The sequence below is a fragment of the Cebidichthys violaceus genome, unplaced genomic scaffold (genome assembly GCF_023349555.1).
Source record: "Cebidichthys violaceus isolate CVI_PGR_0920_01 unplaced genomic scaffold, fCebVio1.0.p SCAF_117, whole genome shotgun sequence".
Lineage (NCBI taxonomy): Eukaryota > Metazoa > Chordata > Actinopteri > Perciformes > Stichaeidae > Cebidichthys > Cebidichthys violaceus.
In genome coordinates, this window is record NW_027176282.1 from 28104 (window position 1) to 41667 (window position 13564).

At 44.3% G+C, this 13564-nt stretch overlaps 1 protein-coding gene across 4 annotated transcripts in view; it reads left to right on the forward strand.

Annotated features, from left to right (window-relative positions):
* The first annotated feature begins 1696 nt into the window (after positions 1–1696).
* Positions 1697–13564, forward strand: part of anks1ab (ankyrin repeat and sterile alpha motif domain containing 1Ab) — a 46880-nt gene continuing 35012 nt past the window's right edge. For 3 of the 4 annotated variants that reach the window (XR_011102225.1, XM_068705397.1, XM_068705398.1), the window contains exon 1: positions 2107–2553. Coding sequence is in view for 3 of the 4 variants with exons in the window: in XM_068705397.1 (XP_068561498.1) it covers positions 2284–2553 (270 nt within the window). In the remaining variant the exon portion in view is untranslated. Of the gene's footprint in view, positions 1756–2106; positions 2554–13564 lie in introns of those variants that run through there. The other variant, XM_068705395.1, reaches the window with a different exon arrangement.

Consider the following 13564-nt stretch of genomic DNA (forward strand, 5'->3'; position numbering starts at 1 on the left):
GAATGGGAGCACAAACACACAAACTGTGCACAGGAAAACATTGCACTCCTGCATGTGTGTGTGTGTGTGTGTGTGTGTGTGTGTGTGTGTGTGTGTGTGTGTGTGTGTGTGTGTATGTTTACTGTATGCGCTGTCTCTCTGTGACTTGCACAGTGTGCATGTCTTTGTTGGAGAAGAGTGTTCATGAGTCACCACTGTCTTCAGCCCGAGGCTCAGCAGCCAGCCAGCTGAAGGAGGGGATGCATGTTTTATTTTAGTCGCTCTAATATGCCGTGAAGACATCATTATCCTGAGACATGTTCTATTCCAGAGCCTCTATTGTTTTAAAATGGCACAGAAGACGTGGGTAACTTAAACTGTTTCATCCTCATCACAGTCATGGAGATCATTAAATGTGCAATTCAATTTGCTTCATTAGATGTGGCTTTTGTTATTGCCAGCTAAGCAGCGTGTGGCTGTGTGAGCCCTCCTTGGCGATTGAAGGATGTGATCTTTTCTGTCATGCACATACCAGCGCTGCCCATAGGGAAGAGGTGAGCATGCAAGGAACTTGGCTGATTGAGGGCACGGAGGCGCGCTGTGCACGGCGACGGCTGCCTGCATACTAAGGACGCCTCACAAGAGTCTCTTTTGTCAGCATCGACTCCCTTTGAGGAGAGTCATGAATAGCACAGAGTGTTTGAGATCGTTTCTACATTCCTCCCAGAGCAGCATTTCATATCTTGAATTTTTTTCTCTGCAGAACCCAAGAGTTAATTTTTCCCTTAAACATCCATGTCACAATAAAAAACACTTTATGGCATTCACGGTTTGGTAGATGATATCAGTGTGATATTTTCCTTCAAATACATCACGAAGAAGTAGAGAAAATCTATGTAATCTAATGATTTTGGCATCAAAATCTGTTTCACCATGTTACCTCTTTGGCCTTGACGGGGATTTGTGACTGTGAAATATTATGTGCATGAAAGCATATTTGAGCTGAAGCTCCTGGTCGGGCCGAATTTACTGACAAAAAATAGGAGGAGCGTCAACCTAAATCTTCTGCTGCACTTCAGGTCATTGACACTTACGGAGTTAGGCCAAGAAGTGTTGTAGATTGATGTAGAGATACATAGGTAACAAAGTACATTTACTCAAGTACTATACTTAAATTTTGAGGTACTTGTACTTTACTTGAGTTTTTCCACTCTTTTATTGCACTAGATTCATTTTTAAAGATTTAGTTACCTCGCAGATTCAGATTATTTATGCAAAATATATTTAACTGCTAAGGTATGATGTGTTATTCTATATTGAACTACACAGCAGTATTAAAACTAGTTAAAAGTAGCCCCTTATTTGCCAGCTGTATCATGTGTGGCGGTTCATATTCATGCTGGTTAAAAAAAAGTCATATCTGGCCTACAATAACAAAACTAAGCTCAACTCAGTAACCTCAGCTTCCTGCAGACAAACACACACACACACACACACACACACACACACACACACACACACACCCACACACACACAGACAGAAGAAGAGGAATCCCGACTCTCCCTCGATTAAAATGGAGCAGCCACCCAGTGCGTCAGTAATCTGATTACCCCAGCTGTCAGTTTGAATAAGGTCGGGCTTTGGGATCCTCCCGTCCCCTGATCCTCAGTATGGGACATAGCCGGTCCTCCTGGAGAGTCTGGAAACAACCTCAGAACAGGACAGACGCAAAAACCACAGAGGAGGGAAAGCACCAGGGCTACACAAGTCAGCAGGTAAGAGAATGCTCAAATGAGGAGTTTATTTTTTTAATTTTATGTCAGCTGATGTCATCATCAGACATTAGGCTTTATGATGCTGCTCTCCTATTTCAGATTGGGGAATATTCTCTTGATATTCAATTATATTACCACATTACTGTAAAGATACCCAGCCTGATAAGTTTAACATTGTTAACAGTAACAATGTGAATGTGGGAAAGTGAATCAGAAAAAGTCAGTTGAGAGGATAAAGGAGGGGGACCCTTTGGGGCAGCCAGCCACTAAGGGGAGGGCAACAGGATACAACTAGTGGGTGGGCCTTGATGATTGTTTCTGTGCACAACAAATCTTTCACTTCCATGCTTCCTTCCCTCAAAAGAGGAGCACTTTATATGAGTTGGAGGCAAGTTCCTCAAGTTATGCTTCATTAATCTGTGTCTTTCAGTACTTCAGAGATCCTGGATCACTCTTTGGACCCACAAAACAAGTCATATTACTGCAGGAAAGTGAAGAACCTGAGCTGCACTTGGCAGCTCCAAAACAATGGCGGAGTGCACACAGGACGCCAACCCCGTCAAGGTGATCCAGAATCCAGAACCTGACATCAAGGACTCGGTCAGGGCAGCGGTCAAAGTCAGACCCGCAGACCTGGGGCTGACTCGAAGCTTGTCCAAGTCAGACTCTGACTTGTTGGCGTCACCACTCGGAGAGGAGGATGGAGGTCTGGCTGGCCGCAGTGGGTCCGTGTCTAACTGCAGCTCTGGGCAGCCGTCCATGGAGCGCATGCCTTCCTTTGCCTCTGAGTGGGATGAGGTAATACTCCAGCTCTGGGGATGGGAAACAAGTGGGAGGGTGTAGATGACAGAGGGAGTGGCACTGTCGACGTTAAGGCATGGACAGGCTTTCAAGTAGAGTGTGTTAATGTCCTTAAGAGACAGTGTGTTAGCGAGAGTGAACGTGTAAGGAAAAAAAAAAAGAGAGGCCGATGAAAGATGCAGCTGAGGATTAGTAAGGGAAAAAAGAAAACGAAATGGGAAGCAGCATATTTCAAGAGAGAGGAAGGAAGGAAAGAAGGAGAGCTGAGGCAGCATTATGAGAGTGATCAAGAGTCCAGCAGAAGCAGTGATAGACTGTAGTAACTTTACCCAGGACGTTGGCGTAGAGTGCCTGTGGGTGAGTGCTTGAATGCGTGAATGGCTTGATCACTTGCACCGACCTCCCTGTAGCAGCCCTGGCATCTAAGACTAATTGGGCTTGTGCTGTCATTCCACATCCGCTCAGTACATGTCTCAGGGGCCGACCCACGCTTCCACTGTCTCCTCCTGCACTCCTCTGGCTCCTTTGCTCCGTCTTACGCCATCTACTTTCAGCCCACTGTGAGCAATTCCCCCTCCCCCTCCCACCCTCATCCCCAAAAAACGTAACTTGTGATTTCTGAGCACTTCGGAGCGTCAATGCAGTACCCTGAAGCACTGCAGAGACCCTGAAGAATATTAATATCTTACCAAAACATCCAGTCGCACTTAAATAGTCAAAACCTTTAGGGGACAATAGCTGATGTCTGATAATACAGTATATTATCATAGTGCACAGTTTAAAGGCAAAATTATGTAATCCCAAAAAGTAAATAAATTCCACAGCAGACTAAAATATTTCTGACACTTTCTGCTGAGTGTTTAATCCCCATCACAACGATACAAAATTGTAAGATGTTATTCAGAATATTATGTTAAATTCTTAGAATACTGCAATATTTTGTCATAACCAATAGATATGTTGGCTAGCAACGTGTCTAAATAACAGTGAAAAGCCTGTTTAGGAGCAGTTTACATTTATCTACTTTGACTCTATGCATTTTTATCTGCCGATTTGACAAAAGGTTTAGCAGAACAGAGCAGACAATAAAAGTCATAAAGTCCAAGGTAATGTTCTAAATACATATATTCAAGAAGCTATTTATCCTGGCACCCTTCTTTCAAACTTCGACTTGCCAGGAGTACACAGAGGATATGTACTATATACTATATTAATGCTTATTAATGTATGTGAATACAGGATGCTAAATGGCATGAAGAGAGTTTACATTTTGCGATTACATAAATATTATGTTGGGTTTGGACGATTCTGATACATTAGAGTAGACTAAGTTTCTTATGATATGATAGTTTTTGGCAAAACCCTTCCAACAGAATTACATACCCAGCAATGTAAAGATAACTTTGAAAGAACATTTAGACCATCAGTAAGGCCGGTAAACTTAACCGAAAATATGATTGTACAACCAAGTGAGACGTTTTGCGATTTTTCTTATATCCTCAGAATTTATGCAGAGTTTGGATGGAGGCTGGTGCATCATTTCTTGCTTAGGTCGGGTTCCGCTGGAGTTATTTGGACTCATGACCTTAGTGTTTTTGAAAAGAAAATCCTGGCTATAGCCATATTGGCCTCTACTGAGCCTGGTTATCTTTTTTGGGGGGCCTCTCTTACCAAGCGCAGTAGTTGCTCTTAAAGCAGATTGAAGGGGCTGCTCTACCGTCAGTTCCCTCAAGAAAACTCAAAATTCTTCCTCACATGCTGCTAGTAATGCTTCTTTCTCATAGTGTGTCTTTGCCATGTAACAATCTTGCATCCTCATTTTTGATGTGTAGAGTTATGCACAAAGTTATGTTGTTTCCTGCAATAGAAAAACAAGTGATCTAACAGCAAACACAAAGCAGGTGCTGCTGATGCATGGATAGATGCACAACACACACACAGAGTATGAATTTGGTCTTGTCTCCATTGGAATTGAATTGAAACTGTCCAAACAAAGACACGTCTTAGACTCAGCTTCAGTGGTCTTGACGACAGCCCTGCTGCAGTTATGGTCACAGAAAAGGGGTGTGGCTTTTACATTATGTCGTGAGCATGTCACTTTTTCATCCTTACAACAAGAGCAGTTGGGTGTCACCTCAGCTCAGAGCACTTAGACATCTTGAACTTTTACTTGGCCTTGTGTATCCCTCTTTTTGTCATCCCTCCCTGTCCTGAGCCTGCTCAATGCTCCACCCCTCTGCTCTCTGACAAAACTGTTTATTCAGGCCATGTTGGGTGGGGTGTCCTGTTCTCAAGGGCATCCTGTTTTGCAGCTGCACTTGAGTGTCTGTTTCTCTTCCAGATTTCAAGGGATTTGTTTGGGTTGGGGATATGTGTGTGTGTGTGTGTGTGTGTGTGTGTGTGTGTGTGTGTGTGTGTGTGTGTGTGTGTGTGTGTGTGCATGTGTGAGTTTGTGGCAAAAATGGACTCTTGTAAGTATATCTCGTCAACCACAATCAAGCGATCAACCAGCATAAAACATTGAAGCGACACACGAAGCTCAGAGGGCGGCTGGGCTTTAGATCAGCTATACAGACGCACACATATGTCAGTGCATGCGCACACAGAAAGCAAACAAACTGAATACGAATGCTGGTATTCAGATGTTGTTATCATAAAAAAGGAGGTTATGAGAGAAAGCGTAACCTTTAAACCCCATTGGCATTTTCAGTGGTATATATACATTTTGAATTGTATTATGTATGGCAGCTTGTGTAACTGTTGACCATTTTTTCCATTTATTTTCGTATTAGCTAAAGTACTTGGTATTCTATTTAAACTTTTATCTTAACAAAGAGAAGAACAGTATTTGTCGATTTTTTTAACCGACACAGCCAACTTTGTGAACATAATAGACAACGGGGCAAAAATTTCAAGGTGTCCTATTTGTACAGGACTGGATGTCTAAGTGTGTGGGACACTTAAAGCCTTCTTGAGGTGCAATGTCTATAAATTTAAAAAAAGAAAGCACACCATGTTCACCTGTATTTGTGGTAATTGTCTGCATCTGCATGGTGAGTGTTAATGCCACAGTGATAGTTCAGATTCATGATGTTCACTATACTGTCCTGTCTATCGTTCTTTTGACATTTGGCTGCAGGCGTCTTTATGGATGCTCACTCTGTATCAGATTCAGATCGCATAGCCTGGTAAAAAATATATCTTGAAATAAGTTACAATTAGGCTACTTAAAGTGAGTAATTGATTTTAGGAAAGTAGTGAGGCTGTGATATTATCATATTTATGAGATTTCTAAGGCGATGTGACAAACACAAATAAAAACCAAAATTTTTTTTAATACCATAAGAGTTTCCTTTAAAACACTTAGATATATACATTGATATATAGTCTTCTTCAGTTGCTCTGCTTCCAGCACAGCTTGTTTTAAGTAGAGCTTTTATCCAATCAGATTTAGCCTCTATGCTGTTTCTAGGTAAGAAGAAAGGCCCGAGGCCTGCAGACTTACAAGTGAATCCCTTTGCAGTTTAAGTAAATGGGGACGGTATTGTTGATTGTCATAGTCTTCAACCAATCAAATCTTTAGTTTGACATGTTGGGCGTATTCTTTGACGTGCCACTGCTACCGAGGTAGCCTGCTAAGTATGTCAGCATTAAGGTGCACCGTGACTGGACCAGCCTGGACTTTTGTCAAACAGAAAGCTAGCTAGCAGATCTTAGTGTTTAGTAAGAGTTCAAGTTGAAAGATATGTAAGAAGTTATGACATTGACATGACATTTTTAGCGTTTAGCTTGGTGTAGATTCTTTTTTTTTTACCTAGCTGTGTTTTTTTTAACACTCAATGGCTGAAGGAGGAGGAGAAACGCCTTTCTGGAGAAGGACATTTCCAGAAAAACTGGACATCATATCAAAGGGTCAGTTAAGCCCACAGCTAGCAGGACTGACCCAGCATGGAAAAGGATTTGTACAAAGGGTATTTCTGGCTGACAGCGGCGGAGAAGCGTTGCACATATTATGGCTAAGAATGCGTTTCATTTACAACTGAGCGTCTTGGTGTTTGGAGCTGTTTGGAGCTATGCTACGCTAACCAAGGCAGCTACATGACAGGACACGCACAATCTATGTGCTTTTGAAAACTTTTGGAGAGACCTGAGTGGACTTTGTCTGTGAAGAGCAGCTGTGGTAAGTTAACTGATTTTGCATCTTTACATCTGCAGTAGCGTTTCTACTGTGTTTATTTGTTTACATATATATATATATATATATATATATATACGTATATATATATATATATATATATATATATATATATATATATATACGTATATATATGTATATATATATATATATATATATATACGTATATATATGTATATATATATATATATATATATATACGTATATATATGTATATATATATATATATATATATACGTATATATATATATATATATATATATATATATATACGTATATATATATATATATATATATATATATATACATATATATACGTATATATACACACATATATATATATATATACATATATATATATATATATATGTGTATGTATATATATATATATATATATATGTGTATGTATATATATATATATATATATATATATATATATGAATGGCTCGTGCTCTAGCGCTGCAGTGTTGCTGGATTGATTTGTTGCTTTGTTGTCATATAAATATATGTGACTGGTTCTTGTGAGTTTTTCTTGTCATTATGTTAATTACATTGATTTGGACTATATGCTTGTCCGTTAATTACGAAGCATCCCGTCATGCGCGGGGTTATTGTCCGGACAATTGAATCCGTTCAGGCTGTTGTTTCCCCGCTAAGCTAGTTAGCTTAGCCCCCCTGAAGATACGTGAGGTGCGGCAGCCTCAGCTGTTTTTTGTTATTGTTCCGGGTTCAGAGGTCACAAAGTCTGTTGTCTGTTACGTGAGCGCAGTCCACCGAAAACATTGTATTTCCCACAATTTAAGCTTTTGCATTTTCCAAATGCACTAGTATTGTTCAAACGTATTGTTCAGTTCTTAAGCCTCCTACCGAACGGTGTATTATTACACCCCTAGAAACAAATAACCATAGCTGTGGCGTCATAATGAGCTTATTAGGAGATGGCTCAAGTGTAGTAGGACAGCACAGAAGCCCCAGGTATAAAATGCATGGTCCGCCACTGGGTTAAGGTGCAACGTGCGCTGTGATTGGTCAGTGGGCGAGCACGTGACTATAGTGAAACGAAACTTAGTCGGAGTAGTAAGAGTTGAAATTGAAAGATATGGAAGAAATTATGACATTTTTTGCATTTTGCTTGGTGTAGATTTTTTTTTTTTTTACCTAGCTTTGTTTTTTTATCACGCTGTAGGAGGAGAAACGAATTTGTGAGTTAGGATTTAACCGTGGGATTAAACTCTTTGTCAACAAAGAAAGGAGGATGGAGTTTGTCTTTAATGAACAGCATTTGGTAAGTGAACTGCGTTTGTTTTTTTACATCTAATATGTGAATGGCCTGTGCCCTCGAGTGTGTAGCAGAATGCGTGTTCCGCTGCAGGACTGCTGGATTGATTTGTTATGCTTTGTTGTCATATGAATATATGTGACTGGTTATTGTGAGTTTGTTGTTGTCATTATGTTAATTATATTGATTTGGACTATATGCATTGTCCGTTAATTACGAAGCATACCGTCATGCGCGGAGTTATTGTCCGGACAATTGAATCTGTTTGGGCTGTTTTCTTTAACAAAGCAAGAATTATGGTCTGGAGAAATGGGGATTGTGTGGCGATTGCTTTAGCCCTGTTTGAATCAGTAGGGAACAGCTACGCTGCGGGGAGTGTTTGTAGCGTGTGTGCTGCTGTTGTATTCCCGTTAAGCTAGTTTAGCTTAGCCCAGAACACACTTGCGGTGCGTCAGCTGTTTTGTTTTCTTTTGTTCCGAGTTCAGAGGTCACACAGCCTGTTGTCTCCTACGTGAGCACAGTCCACCGAAAACATTATATTTCCCACAATTTAAACTTCTGCATTTTCCAAATGCACTAGTACTATTCAAACGTATTGTTCGGTTTGTGAGTCTCGTACCGAACGGTTTAATACGAATGTGTATTGTTACACCTTTAGAAACAAATAATAACCATAGCTGTGGCGTCATAATGAGGTTATTAGGAGGTGGGACAGCACTGAAGGCCCAGGTATAAAATGCACGGCCCGCCACTGAGCGGAAGAGAGACTGTAACTGAAAGCTTTGCTTGAACTAACGTTAGAATAACGGAGTCACTAATGGAAATTGTATTGAATTTATTTTTATATCAGTTTAGTTATGCTGTTAAGCTTGACAACAACAGCCATGGGTAAGGAACCCAAGGTTGTGTAGCGTCGGTGATGACAAAGATGGCATTTGATATCTCATGAAACGTTACAGGTGATGTCCTCAACTCCCGGGACACAAGTTTAACTGTTAGGTTAACACCAGACCTCTCCGGGGAGCCATCACCTTAACGTGGTGGAGAGGTTTGAGTGCCCCCATGACCCTGAGGGCTATGTTGTCTGGAGCCTAGAGCTCCTGGTAGGGTCTCCCATGGCAAATTGGTCTCAGGCGAAGGGCCAGACTAAGAATGGTTCCAAAACCCCAATGAAAAAACTAAGAAGAATTGAGGAGACCCTGCCTGGAGGAAGCCCGGGGCCCACGTCTGGAGCCAGGCCCAGTCGGAGGGCCCGACAGCGAGCGTCTGGTGGCCGGGTTTGCCACGGAGCCCGGCCGGGCACAGCCCGAAGCAGCAACATGGCACACCCCTCCTCTCCATCCTGTGTGCTCACCACCTGCGGGAGGAACCGCTGGGGCCGGGTGTGCTGCCCCATGGGTGGCAGTGAAGGCCAGGAACCTCGACGGACCAGACCCGGGCGGCAAAGGCTGGCTCTGGGGACGTGGAACGTCACCTCTCTGTGGGGGAAGGAGCCGGAGCTTGTGCGGGAGGTGGAACGCTACCAGTTAGATCTGGTGAGGCTTACCTCTACGCACTGCATCGGTTCTGGAACCGTACTCCTGGATAGGGGTTGGACTCTTTTCTTCTCTGGAGTTGCCCAGAGTGTGAGGCGCCAGGCGTGTGTGGGGATACTCACAAATCCCCGGCTGAGTGCCGCTGCGTCAGAGTTTACCCCGGTGGACAAGAGGGTTGCCTCCCTACGCCTGCGGGTTATGGGGGGAAAACTCTGACTGTTGTCTGTGCATATGCACCGAACAACAGTTCAGAGTATTCGGCCTTCTTAGAGACTCTGACTGGAGCCCTGTATGGGGCTCCAGTGGGGGACTCCATAGTTCTGCTGGGGGATTTCAACGCGCACGTGGGCAACGATGGGGATACCTGGAGAGGCGTGATTGGGAGGAACGGCCTCCCTGATCTAAATCCGAGCGGTCGTTTGTTGTTGGACTTCTGTGCTAGTCATGGATTGTCCATAACGAACACCATGTTCGAGCATAAGGATGTTCATAAGTGTACGTGGTACCAGAGCACCCTAGGCCGAAGGTCGATGATCAATTTTGTTATCGTATCATCGGATCTGAGGCCGTATGTTTTGGACACTCGGGTGAAGAGAGGGGCGGAGCTGTCAACTGATCACCATCTGGTTGTGAGTTGGGTCAGCGGGTGGGGGAAAACTCTGGACAGACCTGGTAAGCCCAAACGGGTAGTGCGGGCAAACTGGGAACGTCTGGAGGAGGCCCCTGTCCGGGAGATCTTCAACTCACACCTCTGGCGGAGCTTTTCTAGCATCCCTGTGGAGGTTGGGGGCATCGAACAGGAATGGACGATGTTCAAAGCTTCTATTGCCAAAGCTACGGCGGTGAGCTGTGGTCTCAAGGTCTTAGGTGCCTCAAGGGGCGGTAACCCTCGAACACCATGGTGGACACCGGTGGTCAGGGAAGCCGTCCGACTGAAGAAAGAGGCCTTCCGGGATATGTTATCCTGGAGGACTCCTGAGGCAGTTGCAAGGTACCAACGGACCCGAAGGGCTACAGCCGCTGCCGTGAAGGAGGCAAAGCAGCGGGTGTGGGAGGAGTTTGGAGTAGCCATGGAGAAGGACTTTCGGTCAGCACCAAGGTGTTTCTAGAAAACGATCCGGAACCTCAGGAGGGGGAAACGGGGAAACATCCAAGCTGTATACAGTAAGGATGAGACTCTGTTGACTTCAACTGAGGGGGTAATCGGGCGGTGGAAGGAGCACTTTGAGGAACTCCTGAATCCAACTAATACGCCCTCTATGGTAGAGGCAGAGCTGGAGGCTGATGGGGGAGCATCATCAATTTCCCTGGTGGAAGTCACTGAGGTAGTCAAACAACTCCACAGTGGCAAAGCCCCAGGGATTGATGAGATCCGTCCAGAAATGCTGAAGGCACTGGGTGTGGAGGGGCTGTCTTGGATGACACGTCTCTTCAACATTGTGTGGAGGTCTGGGACGGTGCCTAGGGAGTGACAGACCGGGGTGGTGGTTCCCCTGTTCAAAAAGGGGGACCAGAGGGTGTGTGCCAATTACCGCGGTATCACGCTACTCATTCTCCCTGGTAAAGTCTACTCCAAGGTGCTGGAAAGGAGGGTTTGGCCGATAGTCGAACTTTGGATTGAAGAGGAACAATGCGGATTCCGTCCTGGCCGTGGAACAACGGACCAGCTCTTGCAAGGATCCTCGAGGGGGCTTGGGAATACGGCCATCCGGTCTACATGTGTTTTGTGGACCTGGAGAAGATGACCGGGTCCCCTGGGAGATACTGTGGGAGGTGCTGCGGGAGTATGGGGTGAGGGGGCCACTTCTGGGGGCCATCCAATCCCTGTACGCCCAAAGCGAGAGCTGTGTCCGGGTTCTCGGCAGTAAGTCGGACTCGTTTCCGGTGAGGGTTGGCCTCCGCCAAGGCTGCGCTTTGTCACCAGTCCTGTTTGTGGTATTCATGGACAGGATATCGAGGCGTAGTCGTGGGGAGGAGTGTTTACAGTTCGGTGGGCTGAGGATTGCATCGCTGCTGTTTGCAGATGATGTGGTCCTGATGTCTTCATTGAGCTGTGACCTCCAGCACTCACTGGATCGATTCGCAGCCGAGTGTGAAGCGGTTGGGATGAGGATCAGCACCTCTAAATCTGAGGCCATGGTTCTCAGCAGGAAACCGGTGGATTGCCCATTCCGGGTAGGGAATGAGTCCTTACCCCAAGTGAAGGAGTTCAAGTACCTCGGGGTCTTGTTCGCGAGTGAGGGAACAATGGAACGTGAGATTGGCCGGAGAATTGGAGCAGCTGGGGCGGTATTGCAGTCACTCTACCGCACCGTTGTGACGAAAAGAGAGCTGAGCCGCAAGGCAAAGCTCTCTATCTACCGGGCAATCTTCGTTCCTATCCTCACCTATGGTCATGTGGACTGGGTCATAACCGAAAGAATTAGATCGCGGGTGCAAGCGGCCAAAATGGGTTTCCTCAGGAGGGTGGCTGGCATCTCCCTTAGAGATAGGGTGAGAAGTTCGGTCATCCGTGAGGGACTCGGAGTAGAGCCGCTGCTCCTTTGCGTGGAAAGGAGCCAGTTGAGGTGGTTCGGGCATCTGGTAAGGATGCCACCTGGGCGCCTCCCTAGGAGGTGTTCCAGGCACGACCAGCTGGGAGGAGACCCCGAGGGAGGCCCAGGACCAGGTGGAGGGACTATATCTCCAAACTGGCCTGGGAGCGCCTCGGGATCCCCCAGTCAGAGCTGGCTGATGTGGCTCGGGAAAGGGAAGTTTGGGGTCCCCTGCTGGAGCTGTTGCCCCTGCGACCTGATCCCGGATAAGTGGTTGAAGATGAGATGAGATGAGATGTTAACACCAGACGTTTTCAACTGGAAGTGAAATTTTCACTTTTAATGTTGCATGTCGTTTCTGTTCAGGGAAAGTTTTGTCTCACACAGCCATTATTTTAGTGTCAACTTCATGTAAATTGTTGTAACTTCAGTTAGCTAGCTAGCGTTACCGTTAAACTTGCTTACTATTAAAGCTAAGGCTAACGTTTTGCTTGACAAACCGGTCAAAACGCCTTTTCAAGTAACATCAACGCTATGTGTATAGAAGCGAGAAATAGGCCAGGCTAGACTTTTGGAGGTGGAGTATATAACCTGTTAGCTAGCTAACTCAGCTTTATTAATGTCCACCAAAAGGTTGTGAGTTAATCCTCACATCCTCACTTTTGAGGTCTTAAAATTTAAATATCCATAAATTGTATCATCAATATTCACCGTTCAGCAAAAACAATTCTAAAATGTTCGTTAGAGTTTTAAAAAAACAACAGATTCATGAATAATGCAGGACACGCTCATTATTAATAATTATGAGCTCCTTAATAATAATAATTAGCCCTGCAAACACTGTGCCTTGTCAAGTTATACTCAACAGCTGTAACGTTACTGAATGAAGAGACATTGTTAGTAGGGAAATTGCCATCATGCTCTCCTACAATACATTTACTTCTGCATGGCACTTGTCCCCTTAGCTGTATGATTAATGTTACTCATGTTTGACTAGTTGGGAGTTTCAAAGGGTACATCAGTGCAACATTGCGTGTCTAGGGCAAGACACACCATACACCTTACTCAAATTGGATAAAGAGTGAATCATTTGGCTGAAAGAGCAAGACCTTAAAAGTGCACAATAGCTACCTACATCTTGTAGACATTAATAATGTACTTCCCCTCAAACTGTTACTGCTGCTACTATTTTATATTACAATAGCACATATATGATAGATTAATCCAGCAGTTTTGTTTTCAATTTTAAAAAAGGCCAGTTTCAATACCGGTCATTTAGCATGTAATGTAAACAATGATCTTGTTAAACTGCCTTGTAGCTGCCATGGAACAATTTAACATCCTTGTGTTGACATTTGGCAAGTTATCCACAGAAATTGGAAACGTGCACCACTGACCAACAAAAAGGATCCCTGAATGTAAGGTATATCCACACTACTTTCACTGCTTTTATATGTTTGTATAT